A 14,778-nucleotide genomic window follows, 5' to 3' on the forward strand; every position below is an offset into this window, starting at 1 on the left:
GACTTGCGTTTGTTGTGGACTAACCATCTTTCTCCTCTTCTCAACCCATTTAACATAGAGGGTTCTTCTTTTTTTCTTGCCTTCTTTCAAGTTTAAGGAGTTGCCATTTAAGTTAGAGGCTCTCCTTAGGTGGGGTGTTCACCGTTTAACTTAGAGGCTCTCCCCCCTTTCTCTTTTTTCCTGTCTGTGTTTAAAAAAAAAAAAAGGGTGGGGTGGGGAATTTTTTCCTGTTATTGGCTAGGTTTTCTCGTTGGTAGTGCTTTTGTTTGTCTTTGTCTAGCTTAGATACTGATGTTCGACATTATGTCAAAAGACTCTGCCAAGGAATTGAAACCTTCAGGTTTCAAAAAGTGTGATTCGTGCTGTCAAAAGATGTCCCTTATGGACTGACACACGAGTTGTTTAGGACCTGTTCATCTGCAGGATTCATGTTCTATTTGCTATGCATTTAGTTCATGAGTCCTGCAGGAAAGAAAACAAATTAATCTTAAGAGGTTTACTGAAAGGCCCCTTTGTTGCTGCTATGGAGGGGACTCAGTCAGCCAAAAAACTGGAGAAATCAAAACCTTCATCCTCTTCGGCCCCGAGTTTAGATCCATCTAAAGATAAGGGCAAGCTACAAGCTGTCGGACCCGACGGTCAGTTCCAACAAGACACTCTCACCTATGGCTCCATCTGTTGTTTCAGAGCCAGTAAGGTCTCATAAGCAATCCAGGTCTCCTGCCTTGGAACCGGTGTGGTCTGCTCCACAGTCTCCTTTATTACAATATGTGACAGGTAGTCACCGGTCTTCAACTCATTCCTCTCGATCATCCAGGAGCCTCTCGGGTGGGTCAAGAGGCTTCTTAGGACACTGCATTAGCTAAAATACTTTCAGGCCTATCCCAGACGGAAATGGTACTGACAGCCCAACCAACACCTGTCTCGATTCCTCCTCTGACTGCCCTGAGTTCGGAGCCAGAGTGTATGGAAGTCGTAGTGGTGGAACTGTCGGTTCTGGTAACCTCCTCTGGTCTTTTGGTTCCAACTACCACTCCAGTCCCCTCAATACCCTCTTCTGTTGAGGGATATGGGAGCCGATGCTCCCTCATCAGCTCCAAGAGGGGGAGCAGCATCGGACCCTTGTCTGACTCTATTCTCCCTCTTGGAGCTTTGACACAGGTCAGCTCGGCTCCTACATCGGCCTCAGAGCCATCGGCCTCGGTTCGGAGGAAGTCTCTGGATTCTTCGGAACTGGAAATTCTTATGGGTCAAGACCATGGTGCCTTTGAGGTGATGAGCAGTGTGCTGTCTGCTGAGACAACTCCACCCTTGGCTCCATTGGCTTCTTTGCCTTTGGTGCCAGTGTCTGCCTCAGAACCTCACCTTTGCCCCAAGCATAGGGAACCCATGCTCCAGGATTCCCCATTGGGTGATCCCTCCTCTTCCATAACCTCCCCTGGGCATCCCTCTGAGGAGGTCCCTCGGAAGAGGACTTGCAAGAGGAAGCATGTGGACTCCCCTGAGTCCTAGACATCAGACACAGGCTTGGATGACTCAGAAGGGTCCTCATGGTTGCCCTCTGAAGATGTCTCTTTTTCAGACGTCTTAGAGATCCTTAGACAGAGGGGTGACTGGAAGTCCCTTGCCCCTTCTGAAGATGAGTCAGTGTACCTGGATGCATTCGGTTCCCAACCCTCCACCTCTTGGTATCTCCTCCTTTCGACCCACTATTGCACGTAGTGAGTCGAAAGGCGTGGAGTTCTCCAGACACGATGGAACCAGTTACGCAGAAGCCCAATAAATTCATAACAACCCCTGAAGACAGACTCTTCTTAGCCAAAGGTGTTCCCGTTGTATGGTGGTGGTGTCAGCCACCAAGAAGGAATTAGTGCAAATTTCTTCATCTGTCCATCCGCCGAATAAAGAGTCTCGTACAATGGACAGATACGGGAAGCATATGTTTTCTTCAGCGACCTTTACACTCAGGTCACTGAACTATTTGTCCCACTTTACAAGGCTTCAAAGGGATCTTCTCAAAGAGTTAGGAGACACCTTACAGGATCCTACAGCTGTGGGTGTGAACAGGATGGCAAAACTCTCCCTGCTGTGGGAGTACATTTTTCTGCTCCCATCTAGGCCTTATCCTAAAGGCTAGAAGAACAGAAAAATGTGGTTTCAGAAATCTCAGAGAGCTTCGCCTGACACATGTGGAGATTTTTCCCCCAGGAGCAGAGGGGGAAATAACAATGGAAGACGCCAATCTCATGGCAGATGGTCTGCAGAATCAGGGCGACAGAGATACCTTCTCTGGTAGGCCCTTCCAGCACTCCTGAAGGGAGGGCCAACTGTCCAACTCCAGAGACAGTCAGGAGGAGATTAGCCTTGTACCCAAATGCCTGACAGACAATCACAGAAGACACATAGGTACTATCGATAATATCCAGAGGTTACGATATCCCCTTCTCTCAACTTCCCCTGTCAAAAAGACAACACTGTACCCCAGATGTTCCACCCAGTCTTTGGGATCAAGAAAACTTAGAGGTTCAAAGGTTGCTAAGAAAAAGAGTCATCCAGGATGTCCCCACAGACCAAATCAGATCTGGAACTTACTCAAGGTTCTTTTTAGTTCCAAAGAAAACAGGGGACTGGAGACCCATATTGGATCTCAGCAGGCTGAACAAATCAGTAAAAAAAACAAAGTTCTGGATGGTAACACTGCAGTCCATTCATCCCTGTCTGAGACAGGACAATTGGATGTGCTCTATCGATCTCCAGGATGTGTACTACCACATAAAAATGGACAGGCGGTCAAGGAGATATCTATCTCCCGGCTGGGAGACAGTCACTATCAGTTCAGAACTCTGCCCTTTGGTCTCACCACAGGCCCTAGTATGTTCACCAAAGGCATGGCAGTAGTTATGGCTCACCTGATGCATCTGGGATTCTGGGTGTTTCCATATCTAGACAACTGGCTCCTTACTGCCACCACCGAGTCTGCCTTGTTGCCTTGTCAATATATTACCTTTATAGGGGCAGATTTAGACACAAGGGCCATAATAGCAAAGCTGCCTCAAGAAAGAGTATTAACAACCTGTTGCCAAGTTGCACTGCTGTTCACACAAAAGAGAATCCAGGCAAGATTTGTCCTGAAGGTCCTGGGTTCTATGGCAGTGGTAATCACTCTGGTCCTATGGCTCGCTACAACATGAGAATTCTACAGTGGCTCCTATTTGCACAATGGTCATTCCAGGATTTACCCATGTCACATCAGATTCTGATCACGGAGTCCTGCAAAAAGGATCTGGAGTGGCAGCTTCACTCCCCTATGGTAACAATAGGCAGGCCGTTTCTACCCCCCCCAACCTGTAGCCACAGTGACCACGGACACGTCCCAGATAGGGTGGGGGGGGCATTATTTGGGACAGACTGTTCAAGGGACTTGGCAGGAACACAAGTACCACTTGCACATCAATCTCCTGGAGATGAGAGTGGTGCTTCTGGCATTGCAAGCACTTCAGGACTCTCTACCTACAAGGACTATGGCAATTCAGACAGACAATATGTTCGTAGTATGGTAGATCAACAAACAGGGTGGAACCAAATATTACCCCTTGTGTCGAGAGGCAATGGGCGATGTCTTCCCTATGCTTTCTGGTTGCAATGCACATCCTGGGGAAATCCAACGTGATAGCGGACAAGCTCAGCTGGGCTATCCTGATGCCTCATGAGTGGTCCCTGAAACAGGAAGTTGCGGACTTGATTTTTCACAAATGGGGCCATCCATGCTGCAATTTGTTTGCCACCCCCCTCAACAACAAATGCAGTAGATACTTTGCCCTAGTCCCACCACCGGGACAGTCACCCAGGGACGCACTTATTCATGATTGGTCCCCGGGACTGCTTTATGCCTTTCCACCTTTCCACCTTTTCCTCTGATCCCCGAGGTTCTTCAGAAAGCACAGTTGTTGGATTGCAAGCTAATCCTCATTGCCCCTTACTGGCCTTGCCAGCTATGGTTCCCTTTCCTTTGGCCCCACCTGCAGTTGGAGCGTTAGAACTTGGACCCAGTGTCAGATCTTTTGATGCATCAGTCAGGGGCTCTCCAGCCTTCCATCCAAACTCTCAAGCTCACAGCTTGGTTTCTCCACTTCTGATCTTAGCCAGGCTTTCCAATGTTTCTCCAGCAATTCAACACATTTTGATTTCCTCCCATAAGCCCACTACTAGAAAAATTTATGCCAGTAAATGGTAGAGGTTCTCTTGTTGGGCAGGCAAAAATCAGGTTGATCCTTTTACTGCTCCCATTTCTAAGATTCTTGAATTTCTTGCTGAAACCTTTGAGCGAGGAGTAGCTGCAGCTACTATCAGAGTTCAGTTAGCTGACATTTCTAATTTCCATATGGGAGAAACGAGGTACAATATCATGTCCTATAGGCTATGCAATGCATTCCTAAAAGGAACTACCCTCTTAGCACCTCCAGTAAGAGAACCTCTCCCCCCCCGATCTAAATTTAGTTTTAGTAGCTCTGATTCTTCCCCCCTTTTAACCATCTGCTTCTTGACCGCTCAAATTTCTGACTTGGAAGACCCTTTTCTTGGTTGCAATTACCTCAGCCAGAAGGGTTTCAGAATTACAGGCATTATCTATTCATCCCCCATACTTGTTTTTCCATAAAGATCGGGTTTCTCTCAGAACCAACCCCTCTTTCTTACCCAAGGTATGTTCTGACTACAGTTTGAATCAATCCATAGAGCTTCCTGTTTTCTTCCCCAATCATGGCAACAAGGCAGAGTATAAGATTCATCAGTTGGATGCTCATAGCCAGTGAAATTTCTATTTACACAGGACCAAGGACTTTAGAAAATCTGACCAATTGTTCATATCCTTTGTGGACAATAATAAATGTTGTGCAGTCACAAAGGTGACTCTTTCTAAGTGGCTTTCAGACGCTGTAAAATATGTCTATGATTTGCGTAAACAAAAACTTCCCGAAAAAAGTAAGGGACATTCAACAAGGGCTTTGGCTACCTCTATTGCTTTTCAAGCCAGACTGCCTTTGGATTTGATGTATGCGGCAGCTACATGGGCTAATCCTCATACCTTTATCACTCATTACAAAGTAGATATGGCCTCCCGGAACAGGGCATCCTTTGGTTCTACGGTCCTGAAGCGTTTTTTCCAGTGAGCCACCCAAGAATCAGGTGCTGGGGATGCTGTCCCAAACAGCAAGAATGAAGGTGAGATATGGACAACATAACATAAAGAAGTTATGTACTCACCATAACGTTCCATGTTTGTTGTCCTTGATCTCACCTTCCTTCTTGCTTCCCACCCTCCTTCCCCCTTCCTGGAGGATTGAGAGGAGTCCCTTGCTTTTATTGGTTACACTGGCTGCGTTTTCTTTTACCATACCTTTTGATTAGTCCTACTCTCCCCTTCTTGCTCTTGCGGATGGGGTTGCACCTTTATATGCAGGTGTCATCTGTTATGTAGCATAGAGTGTATCTCTTTTCTATTTGTATGGTCTGGTACTGGGTTATCACAAACAAGATCTGTGCAACTACCGCTAGGCATGCTGGGATAGGGGCTAGCCTTGAGCCAGTTAAAGCTCTTGAGCTATAGTATATGGCTGAGTCAGAGCCGAAGATCGGCTCTGAACCCAAACAGCAAGAAGGAAGGCGAGATCAAGGACAACAAACATGGAATGTTATGGTGAGTACATAACTTCTTTTTACGTGTGCTCTTAGCACATCTGACTTAAACTTACAAGGGTAAACAAATTCAGAAATTATTCTGAAAAATCAGGCATTTGGGGTAAGTACACGGTGCTGAGGTAGCATTGTCGCCTCACAGTGAGACGTTGTCCTGTTCGATTCTCAGCTAAAGCGTCTTCTGTGCGGAGACATGCGTGAATGGGTGTACCTTCGTTGAAGGTTGGGCGTCAGGGCTGGCAACTTGGTACGTAAAAATCTACTGCCACTCATTAGCGGACTGGAGTTCTGCTGTGGCGACCCCTAACCTGGAAAAGCCGAAAGATACAACAATAACACAATTTTACTTCTGTAGTTGTCTAATTTTACTTACTGGGTGATAGTCCTGCATATTTAAAGCCACTTGTAACAAATTACATTGTTGGGCTGCTGTCTGACACTAAACCATTTCAATGGCAGAAGTTAAATTTAAAGCAAAGGTCTGAACCTTAGTAACTAAGCAGTTCAAAGAAAGGATAGTTTTTCACCTGTACATAAATAAAGATAAGACATTTGCAGAAAAAAAAATCAGTTAGTAAAATGTAATAATGTAAAGGGATATTTACAACTCACAATGATTGTATCAGTATATTTTCCTGTTTTGCCCTGAAACAGACATTTCTGCTTTAACATCTGTGTATTTTAAAATAAAATAAATCAAGGGATTATTATTAGCAAAATGGAGTATTCAGTTTAATTTTAAGACAGTTATGCTGCTGTCTCAATTACCTGTTGATGCAGTGCAGCCATGTCATATATGATATTCCTTGGATTATTTTACATACCAAGGGCATAGTCAGCCATACTCCATATACCCTGGAACATACATCTTTTTGAAAAGTAATTGAATTTATTCCATTACAGCTACACTGCTGAACTGCAACTATACCCAGTAAACATTGCTGATCTCCATAGCATCTACATATCTTCGGTCTTAAATACGTTTGCCTGCTTGAATGCTGAACAGTCACCCCCCAGCTGCACAGTGAGGTGGCTATCCTTCAAAAAATCACAGGCATAATCTGTCCTATATGATTGGATGGACCAAAGAACTTCTGTAGTGGAGTAAACATATGGGATGGAGATATAAATTACTTCTGCTACTAGCATCATTTTGTTCTGTTTCTTAGTGGAGACTTTAGTCTTACATGAGTAATTTGGGTTGCATTCTAGTGCTATTAACTTTGCTAAAATCAAAATAATAAAACTGGTATCTTAACAGAATATAACTGCTGCTTTTTTGCAGACTAGTGTATAATGAAAATCAGATCTAATGGAAGCTTGAAGATTCAGTCTTGTGTGCTTGAGTCAAATCTTCAGTTAGGCACCCATGTAGGGGATGTGATTTCTTCAGAGCAAAGTTTGCATTTATCTCATAAGCTTTTGCTCTGTAAAAACTGAGTAGATTACATTGGTTTTGTGAAATGTAGTACTGCCAAGACCTTGCCTTTTTTACATTAATCTCATTATGCATATAATCTTTACTGATGCATCCACTGTATAAATGTTTTGTACTGCTGTATAGTTAGATGTGACAGTAGTCACTGAGCCGTGCATACATGTAAGTGATTTTGGGCCTGGAGAGAGAGCAGTGCAAAATTTCAATATGAATAGTACTGATACTAGAATGGAATCTCCCAAAAGGTTATCTGTATCTCAAAATATCAGATTCTCATTTTTTTTCATGATCTGTGATCATTTTTTTTTTTATATGAAAACGCTGGGAGATGGAGAAGTCTCTTTATACCATTACATATGATAGGACAATCTCCAAAAATGTGAAAAATTCTAACTCAGCACTGAGGTAGTACTAAAAATAGTTATGGATTGCAGGAATATAGACACAGTTTCCAAGTGGATATATCTTATTCTGAGTAACGTACCATATCTGCGTTTCACCATTCTATTAAGCTTTTATTAACTCAGACTTACTAAAGGGTAAGTTGTGGCACATTTTGGATCTGGATGTTAAAAATACAGTTTCCAAGTTCTTTCATAGTTAGGCAAAACTAGGCATAATATGCCATAGCATACACATAATTGTGTGCAGTAAGATGTGTTTTAATGTTAATGCAACTTAGACATATTTACAACAGTTTGTTGGACTGCAGTGGTGGTGCTGCGGTAGCGTTGTCGCCTCACAGTAAGACGTCCTGTTCGATTCTCAGCTAGAACGTCTTCTGTGTGGAGACATGCGTGAATGGGCGTACCTTTGTTGAAGGTTGTGCGTCAGAGCTGGCAACTCGGCACGTAAAAATCTGCTGCCAATCATTAGCGGACTGGAGTTCCGCTGTGACAACCCCTAACCGGGAAAAGCTGAAAGACACAACAACAAGTTTGTACAGTTTGTTAAAAGGTTTTCTTTTCAGAATACCCAGTTAGCTGAAAACATTTGTGCTTAAGCCTGTCACTCCAGGATTTCATTTTTAGTATTACAAGTATAAAATGTATGCTGTCCAGAAATACAAATTGCTGAAAGTGGGGTGAGGATTATACTTGGCTACACTTGGTGCAGAGTGTGGCTACCTTCTTGAAGTTGATGCAGTTCCAAAAGTTCTGGCTATGTGCATGACGCACACTAAATGTAGGGCAAGACATGAAAATGCTATTCCATAATGACTGTTGATTTTGCTTTTATGTAATGCACTGTTTTGCAGGTTGTGGACGATCAGACAGCAGGTCAGGCTTACAATAAAAGGGAGTTAGATTACTTTTTACCTAGTTAACGGTTGGCATGATAGTTCAGGTGTTTACCTCACAGGCACAAGCTACAGAGTTTTATTCTCACCTTTGAAGGGAAATTAGCTAGGCTTAAAATGGCCTGCAAGGGCAGCTAGCCTGGTACATACCTATGAACCTGTAAGTTCTAAACTGTAGTAAATTTTCCATTTAAGTATTTTATCCCTTAGAATCTAACATCTTAAAAGGGGCCAGTTACCTCTCTTCCATGTAGTCTAGACAGTTGCTTCTGTAAATTGTTTTGTTTTTTTTTTTTTTTTAATAATGAATGGCACTTCACACTATCAGAGAACTCAGTAATTGTGTTTTTTATTGTATACAAGAAGCCAGTGGCTGAATGAGTACTAGTTGAACTGCACTGTCATCTGCATGTGGTTTTCATTCCATGAGGCCTCTGATGCAAGAGGTTTAAGGTATCACACAGTTAGAAGTCTAGCTTTGCTAGATTTTTCTTTTTGTGTTTTTTAACCAGTTGGTTATCTGTATGACCTTTTTGTGCTTTATTTTAGTTTGTTAGTTGGGATATTTTGTAGACACCTTAATGTTTATGGATATCAGCTGGGTATGACAGCCCTGTATTTCCAAATGTCAAACATTCCTCTTATGCTGGGCAGAAACATTCATGTACACAGCTAGAGGGGTTTGGCTTTAATGGCCTGAAATTGTCCATAAATAGACTTAAAAATCAAAGAAAAAGTCATGGACATTCAGAATTGCCATTTAGCTGAAACACCTAATATCCTTAAGGAGTGATTTGCATATGTCCCATGAGGCCTCTGATGCATGAGGTTTAAGGTATCACACAGTTAGACGTCTAGCTTTGCTAGATTTTTCTTTTTGTGTTTTTTAACCAGTTGGTTATCTGTGTGACCTTTTTACTCTTTGTTTTAGGAAAAAAAAGAAAACACATGCATTCATCATCACCTCAATGGCAGACCTGAGATACACTGATGACATTCTGTGTGAGATCTCACGATGTCATTTAAAGTGTGGTAGCCAAGAAAATATGAGTTCAGAGACACTATCCGGCTAATTTACAACTATGACAAGAAACAAACTTTTTTCTTTTTTACAGATTTGTACTCAGACCTTAAACACTTTTCAATTTTTAAAACTGATTTTTATATATGCTAAAAATATAATCTCTGATGATCTAGTCATCCGTTCATCTTGGGTGTACAATTCTGCTTTTCTAAACATTTGCCAGCTCAGCATGCCAAAATGATGCACAATGAAATAAATATTAATTTAGTATTTTTTTTTTTAAAGTAAACTTATAAACCATAGCAAAAGTGTACTAATGCTTCTGTTTTATTTTGTACTGCTTCTAGGAATCTGATCATTCAAGTTTCAGGCATTCGTCTCTTGGAACATGAAATTATGACAGTGGGACGATATTATAGCCCTGAACAACAGTCTGAAGTGGACATTCAATTTTTGCTGGCACTGTCACAAGACCAGTTGAAGAAGAAAAGCTTTGAAAACTTCTCCAGATTATTAGATGCCTTTGTCTACAGAGACCAGGAAAGGTATCAAAGCACACAGCTGAAGATTTAGATAAATTATTTTTTGTTTCTTTTCCCTTTGGGAGTAGTTAATAAATGACAAACTTTGTGTATGTAATGTTACTGAATTTTTGCCTGTTTCTGTGGGTTTTTCAAAATGACTTATTCTGTGATTCAGACTACTATCTTTCCTAACCTGTGTGACTGATTTTCATATAAAGTGTGCTGTTAGTCTTTGATTACAACATACTTTTTATTTTGCTTCCTCTGAGCTTAATCATTGCTGGCCTGGTTCCTGTGCTCAGTCCATACCGGGGCTACCAACTTACTCCTTATTTCTCCCCACCTATATCCAGTATTGCTAGGACCAATCACAGATCCCTAGGCTTTGAGGGGCATGGCATGTCGAGACTTCTGTCCTGGGGGTTACTTATATGACCTACCCATTTTCCCCCCTCCATGTGGTAACATGGTGTGACCTTGGTAGGTTCATAGGTAAGTAGTAGGCTAGTTGCACTTGTATAACAATTGGGTGTTCAGTATGGCAATCAGTGCATCACCCTACCCTCTGCAGTAGCTCAGCCAGACCCACTTTCTACCCTTTGACCAGAGCTCTCTTAAAGTGATGTCCCCGCCAACACCAAAGATCATTGTAGAGAGACAACCACACATCACCCTCCCCTTAGGATAAGCACACCCATCCCTTGCTGCTCTTTTAGTTGTCCAAGCTGCTAATCAAACCCGGGTCGCCTGGGTCATAGTCAGGGCTTTATCCATCTGTGCTACCGAAAAGACTAGAACATACTTTTTTACTGAATGTAGCATAGCAAGAGGAGGCTAAAACGCTTTTGGAAATTTTCATGTGGGGGAAAAACAGAACCATAAATGCTAAGTCTAAGGGAGAAAAAGCCAAGTTTGTTTATTTATTTACTTACTTATGTATGAATGTATTTATGTTTACTGGGTTAGTTGGCTAATCCACAGGGGACCCATTTCAGCCACAGCCCGGACAGGAAAACATACAAGAGAACATAAAACCAATGTCATACATTTACTATTTACATAAGGAGTAGATGAATTACATTATCTACAGATGCATATTTTTTTACATGTACATGTAATAGGAAGTGGAGGGGTAGGAAGAAGAGGAAATGCATTGAGGTACTCAGAGGAATGTAATAAGTGAGGGTAGGGGTGTGTAACTCTACTAGGTGGATTAGTGAGGAGAAAATTAAAAAAAAAAACATTAAAGGAGGAAAGAAAATCCTGTAAATAGTTTACCATAAAAGTTGAGGGCATTTAAAATTAGTCTCTAACATAGAAAGATTTTGAACCTTTGTTGCTCCTTCCTAAACTAATAAATATTCCAGTGACTGACCTAATACTGGTCACACCTTCACCAGTATTCCAAATAACCTGTAAGGAATTGGCAGTTGAGAATATGAAATATGTTTCACTTTAATGTGAACAGGAGCAACACACGTCTGCACTTCTGTCAAATCTGTCCTCAACTTTCTTGGCTAAAAGTTAACTGTCAGGAGTGCTTAATAGAAAATGATATACCATTTAGGTGCCTGAAAAAAAGAGGATGATGAGTATTAATAGGAATGGAATTCATCCTCTTTTCTTAAAGATAGCACTGGATGACATTTCCTTCAGTTCTTTAGGCTATTTGCTGCAATTAATTTCTTCTTCCAAGGCTCTACATGTAGTAAAAGTCTGTTGTAGTTGCTGAGAAAGCTATGTTCTTCCAAAAAAAAGAGCTTTGAGTATATAAAGGTAGCTGACCCTCTAACCTAGTAGAGTGTCATCAAGATAAACACCTGCAGCAGCCTTGATGCTTAATATCTTGCTCCCAGAATGTAGAATAATCTACCCTCTTCCTTAAGTAAGATTTCAGCTTAATATGGGTTCACAAGTACTTATTAGGCTATTGATATGTGAGAATCTTAAACAGCCTAGCCTTACATTGCCTTGGTAGTTTTTTTAGCCTTTACAATTTGTGTATGATTAACCCAGAGGTGGGCAAAACAAGGATATGTTGGTACATTTACTTGTTGCCCCTTTCCATAAGGGACATAGGTGTTAATCAGGATGAATTTGTGGTTTTCTATGCAGTTATCCAAATTACACTTCAGTAGACTAAGATAAGTAGTTTGTATTATGCGAAGTGCAAAATGGTTTTATAGAAGGTATCTATACCTATCCTTTCAATACATCCTCTTTATATTGTAAAAAATTATTGAGATCCCTTAAATTGGTATTTATGCTACTGTTGGACTTGCAAATGTGTAACAGGATAGGGTTTGTTGAGGCACTGTATAGGAGGCAGAGGTCACCTCTTAGTAGCCTGTATGATACTGAGTAGAGGGATAAGCCTTTGAGATGGTCTGCATTGTTTTGTGGTTTAGGCCCTTGAATTTTGAGATGAGATCAGAGCCATGTGCAATGGTGTGCTTGGACTCTCTTTATGGAAACTGAGAAGTGTTTGTCATATACTCTATGATTATCTTAAAATGTTTTTTTCAGGCTCCTAAGCCTGATAGATTGAAAACCAGTCAGAGTATTGCAACTCTATGTGAACATCATCTTCTTTGTTTTTCACTATATTTTAAGATGATATAAAGGTTGTAGGGAGTGGGTTGAGACATTGAGTGATAGAACAGTTTTAAGTAGGTATTGGTTATTTAAACTACTGAAAAGGCATTTATGCTGTGAATCTTATGAGGGATGCTTGTTATTAATAAGTCAAGGAGGGTGTGCTTGCCTGTGTTAGTATTTGTTCTTGTGGATTTATCTAATAGTTGGAACAGATTGTATTGAGGAGGGAATGTGCAAATCTGGCTAAGTTTGCCTCATAACAGAGCTATGTTTAAATTGTTACAATGATTATGTTCTAGCAGTTAGTTTTGGAGATAATTTTAGTTAATGTAGACTGGAAGACTGCTTCAGAGGAAGGCAAGAGAAATGTATACTACTGCAACAAGTAGTTTGTTGTATTTACCTGTACCAAGGTGATTAGTGCACATTTGGGGCCTTCATTATTTTTACTGAGTTTTCTGGACACTAGGCCAGAGGTAATTTTTTTGGTGACTTTTGCCTAGCAACATAGTTCCTCCATCTGTTCTGTGGGTAGGTCTATTGTTTAGGATACTTTTATCATATTTTATAAGGAAAGTTGAGGGGAGGACTGGTGATTTCAGCCATGTTTTGGAAAAAGTTAAGATGTCTAGCTTATTTTCAGTCACCCAGGATTCATTTTTGTCAGTCTTATTATTTATACTTTGGGAATTTATATGGCAAAGTCTGATTTGTTTTAGTTTGAGGAGTACTGCTGGGGAGTACCATGGCAGTTATTGGTGTTTGTTTCTTGTGATGGTGAGTGAAGGACTGTTGAAGCATATATAATTGTCTGTATTGTTAAATTGGAGAAGGAAAAGTTTGTTGCAGTAGTGTTAATATCATTGTTAGTTACTGGACCTGGGTTTAGGTTGATATTCCAGATTATATTTTGTTTTGGGAGGTAGATAAGTAACAGTAGGCAAAGTCTTTCTGCCAATATGGGATATGAGAGATATGATCAAGAAAGGAGTTTGCACCTTATTGTAAGTTGTTCATTGGAAAGATCTGGTGTACCCCTGAGTATGAAAGGAGAGTGTTTGTAAGGGGAGATAGCAAATTGTTAACCATTGGGTTGGAACTGCTGTTTTGTTATGTTGATTTAGGTGTAAGATGACTACAGAAAAGGTCCGAGGAGATGAATGTTGAGACTAGAACTGTGGAATATGTGATGCAGAATATAATCCATTTGGAAGAGGGTGGGGAGAGAGAGAGAGATATGGATGATGGAAGAGAGGTTTGGGACTTTGGGCTCGGTCCTTCTTGTTGAGATAAGTGGGTGGTGCTGTATATGGATGTGGCAGTTAGTCTTTAATTACTGTGGGAATAGTGTTGAGTCACAGGAGGGGTGTTTTCTAATTGGTTATATGGGAGGGAGTGCGGATTGTTTATAAATAATTTGAAGACTAGGGTGGGTAGGGTAGGGGTAGGGAAGAAGAGAGAATTGTGCCTGAACATAGGGGGTTACTGCAACCACAGGGTCATCCAGCTTTCACCAGAACTACTCTGTGAAAAAAAATTCCAGGTCAGTATTTTTTCAGGGTTGGGGATGAGGTTGCAGTAGGCTTCAGTGATCTAAATCAGACCAGCCGGAGTAGTTATGCACTTTTGGAAGACAGCAATATGTGCCTTCTGTGTCGGGGGACCAATTGACTTGCACTGCATATTTTCTACAGAAAATTATCTCCAAGCACAATACTCTGTCTACTGTTATTGATTGAGCATATGAAAAAGAGGTACCTTAAAGCTAAAGAAGGGAATGGGAAGCTTGATTTGGACTTGGCTGTTTTCCAGAGGAGAGTATGCCCTTTAGATGCACAGTTAAGGTGAGTGGAGCCCCTACAAGAACACTATCTTCACTTCCTTTCTTTTAAATAATCTTTTTCACACCCAGGTTTTGGAAGCATTTAACTTCACACAACTCATGTCTGTTGCACTTTAGCTGAGGGCAGAGACTTATGGCTTCAGAATCAAGTGGTGTTCATCATATCTATTGATCACTGTTGCAGTACCCTAAGCTATATGGGTTATATCCTGTGTAGGGTATAACAGTTGTCAAGCTTCTAAAATTTCAGGACACTTTCCACAAGCCCAAACCATTAGTCAGCTCAAGCTGAGCCAACCAAAATGCAGGTTTGGATGCCAAGCCCTTCTGTGCTTTCATGATGTCAAAGAAAATGCT

At 41.3% G+C, this 14,778-nt stretch overlaps 1 protein-coding gene across 1 annotated transcript in view; it reads left to right on the forward strand.

Moving 5' to 3' along the window:
• EFHC2 (EF-hand domain containing 2) overlaps positions 1 to 14,778 on the forward strand; it is a 1,536,365-nt gene that overhangs the window by 1,129,520 nt on the left and 392,067 nt on the right. The window contains exon 12 of the mRNA XM_044072376.1: positions 9,804 to 10,001. Within this exon, the coding sequence (XP_043928311.1) occupies positions 9,804 to 10,001 (198 nt within the window). The remainder of the gene's footprint in view (positions 1 to 9,803; positions 10,002 to 14,778) is intronic.

The sequence above is a fragment of the Protopterus annectens genome, chromosome 5.part0 (assembly GCF_019279795.1).
Source record: "Protopterus annectens isolate FY-2018-M chromosome 5.part0, PAN1.0, whole genome shotgun sequence".
Classification (NCBI taxonomy): domain Eukaryota; kingdom Metazoa; phylum Chordata; order Ceratodontiformes; family Protopteridae; genus Protopterus; species Protopterus annectens.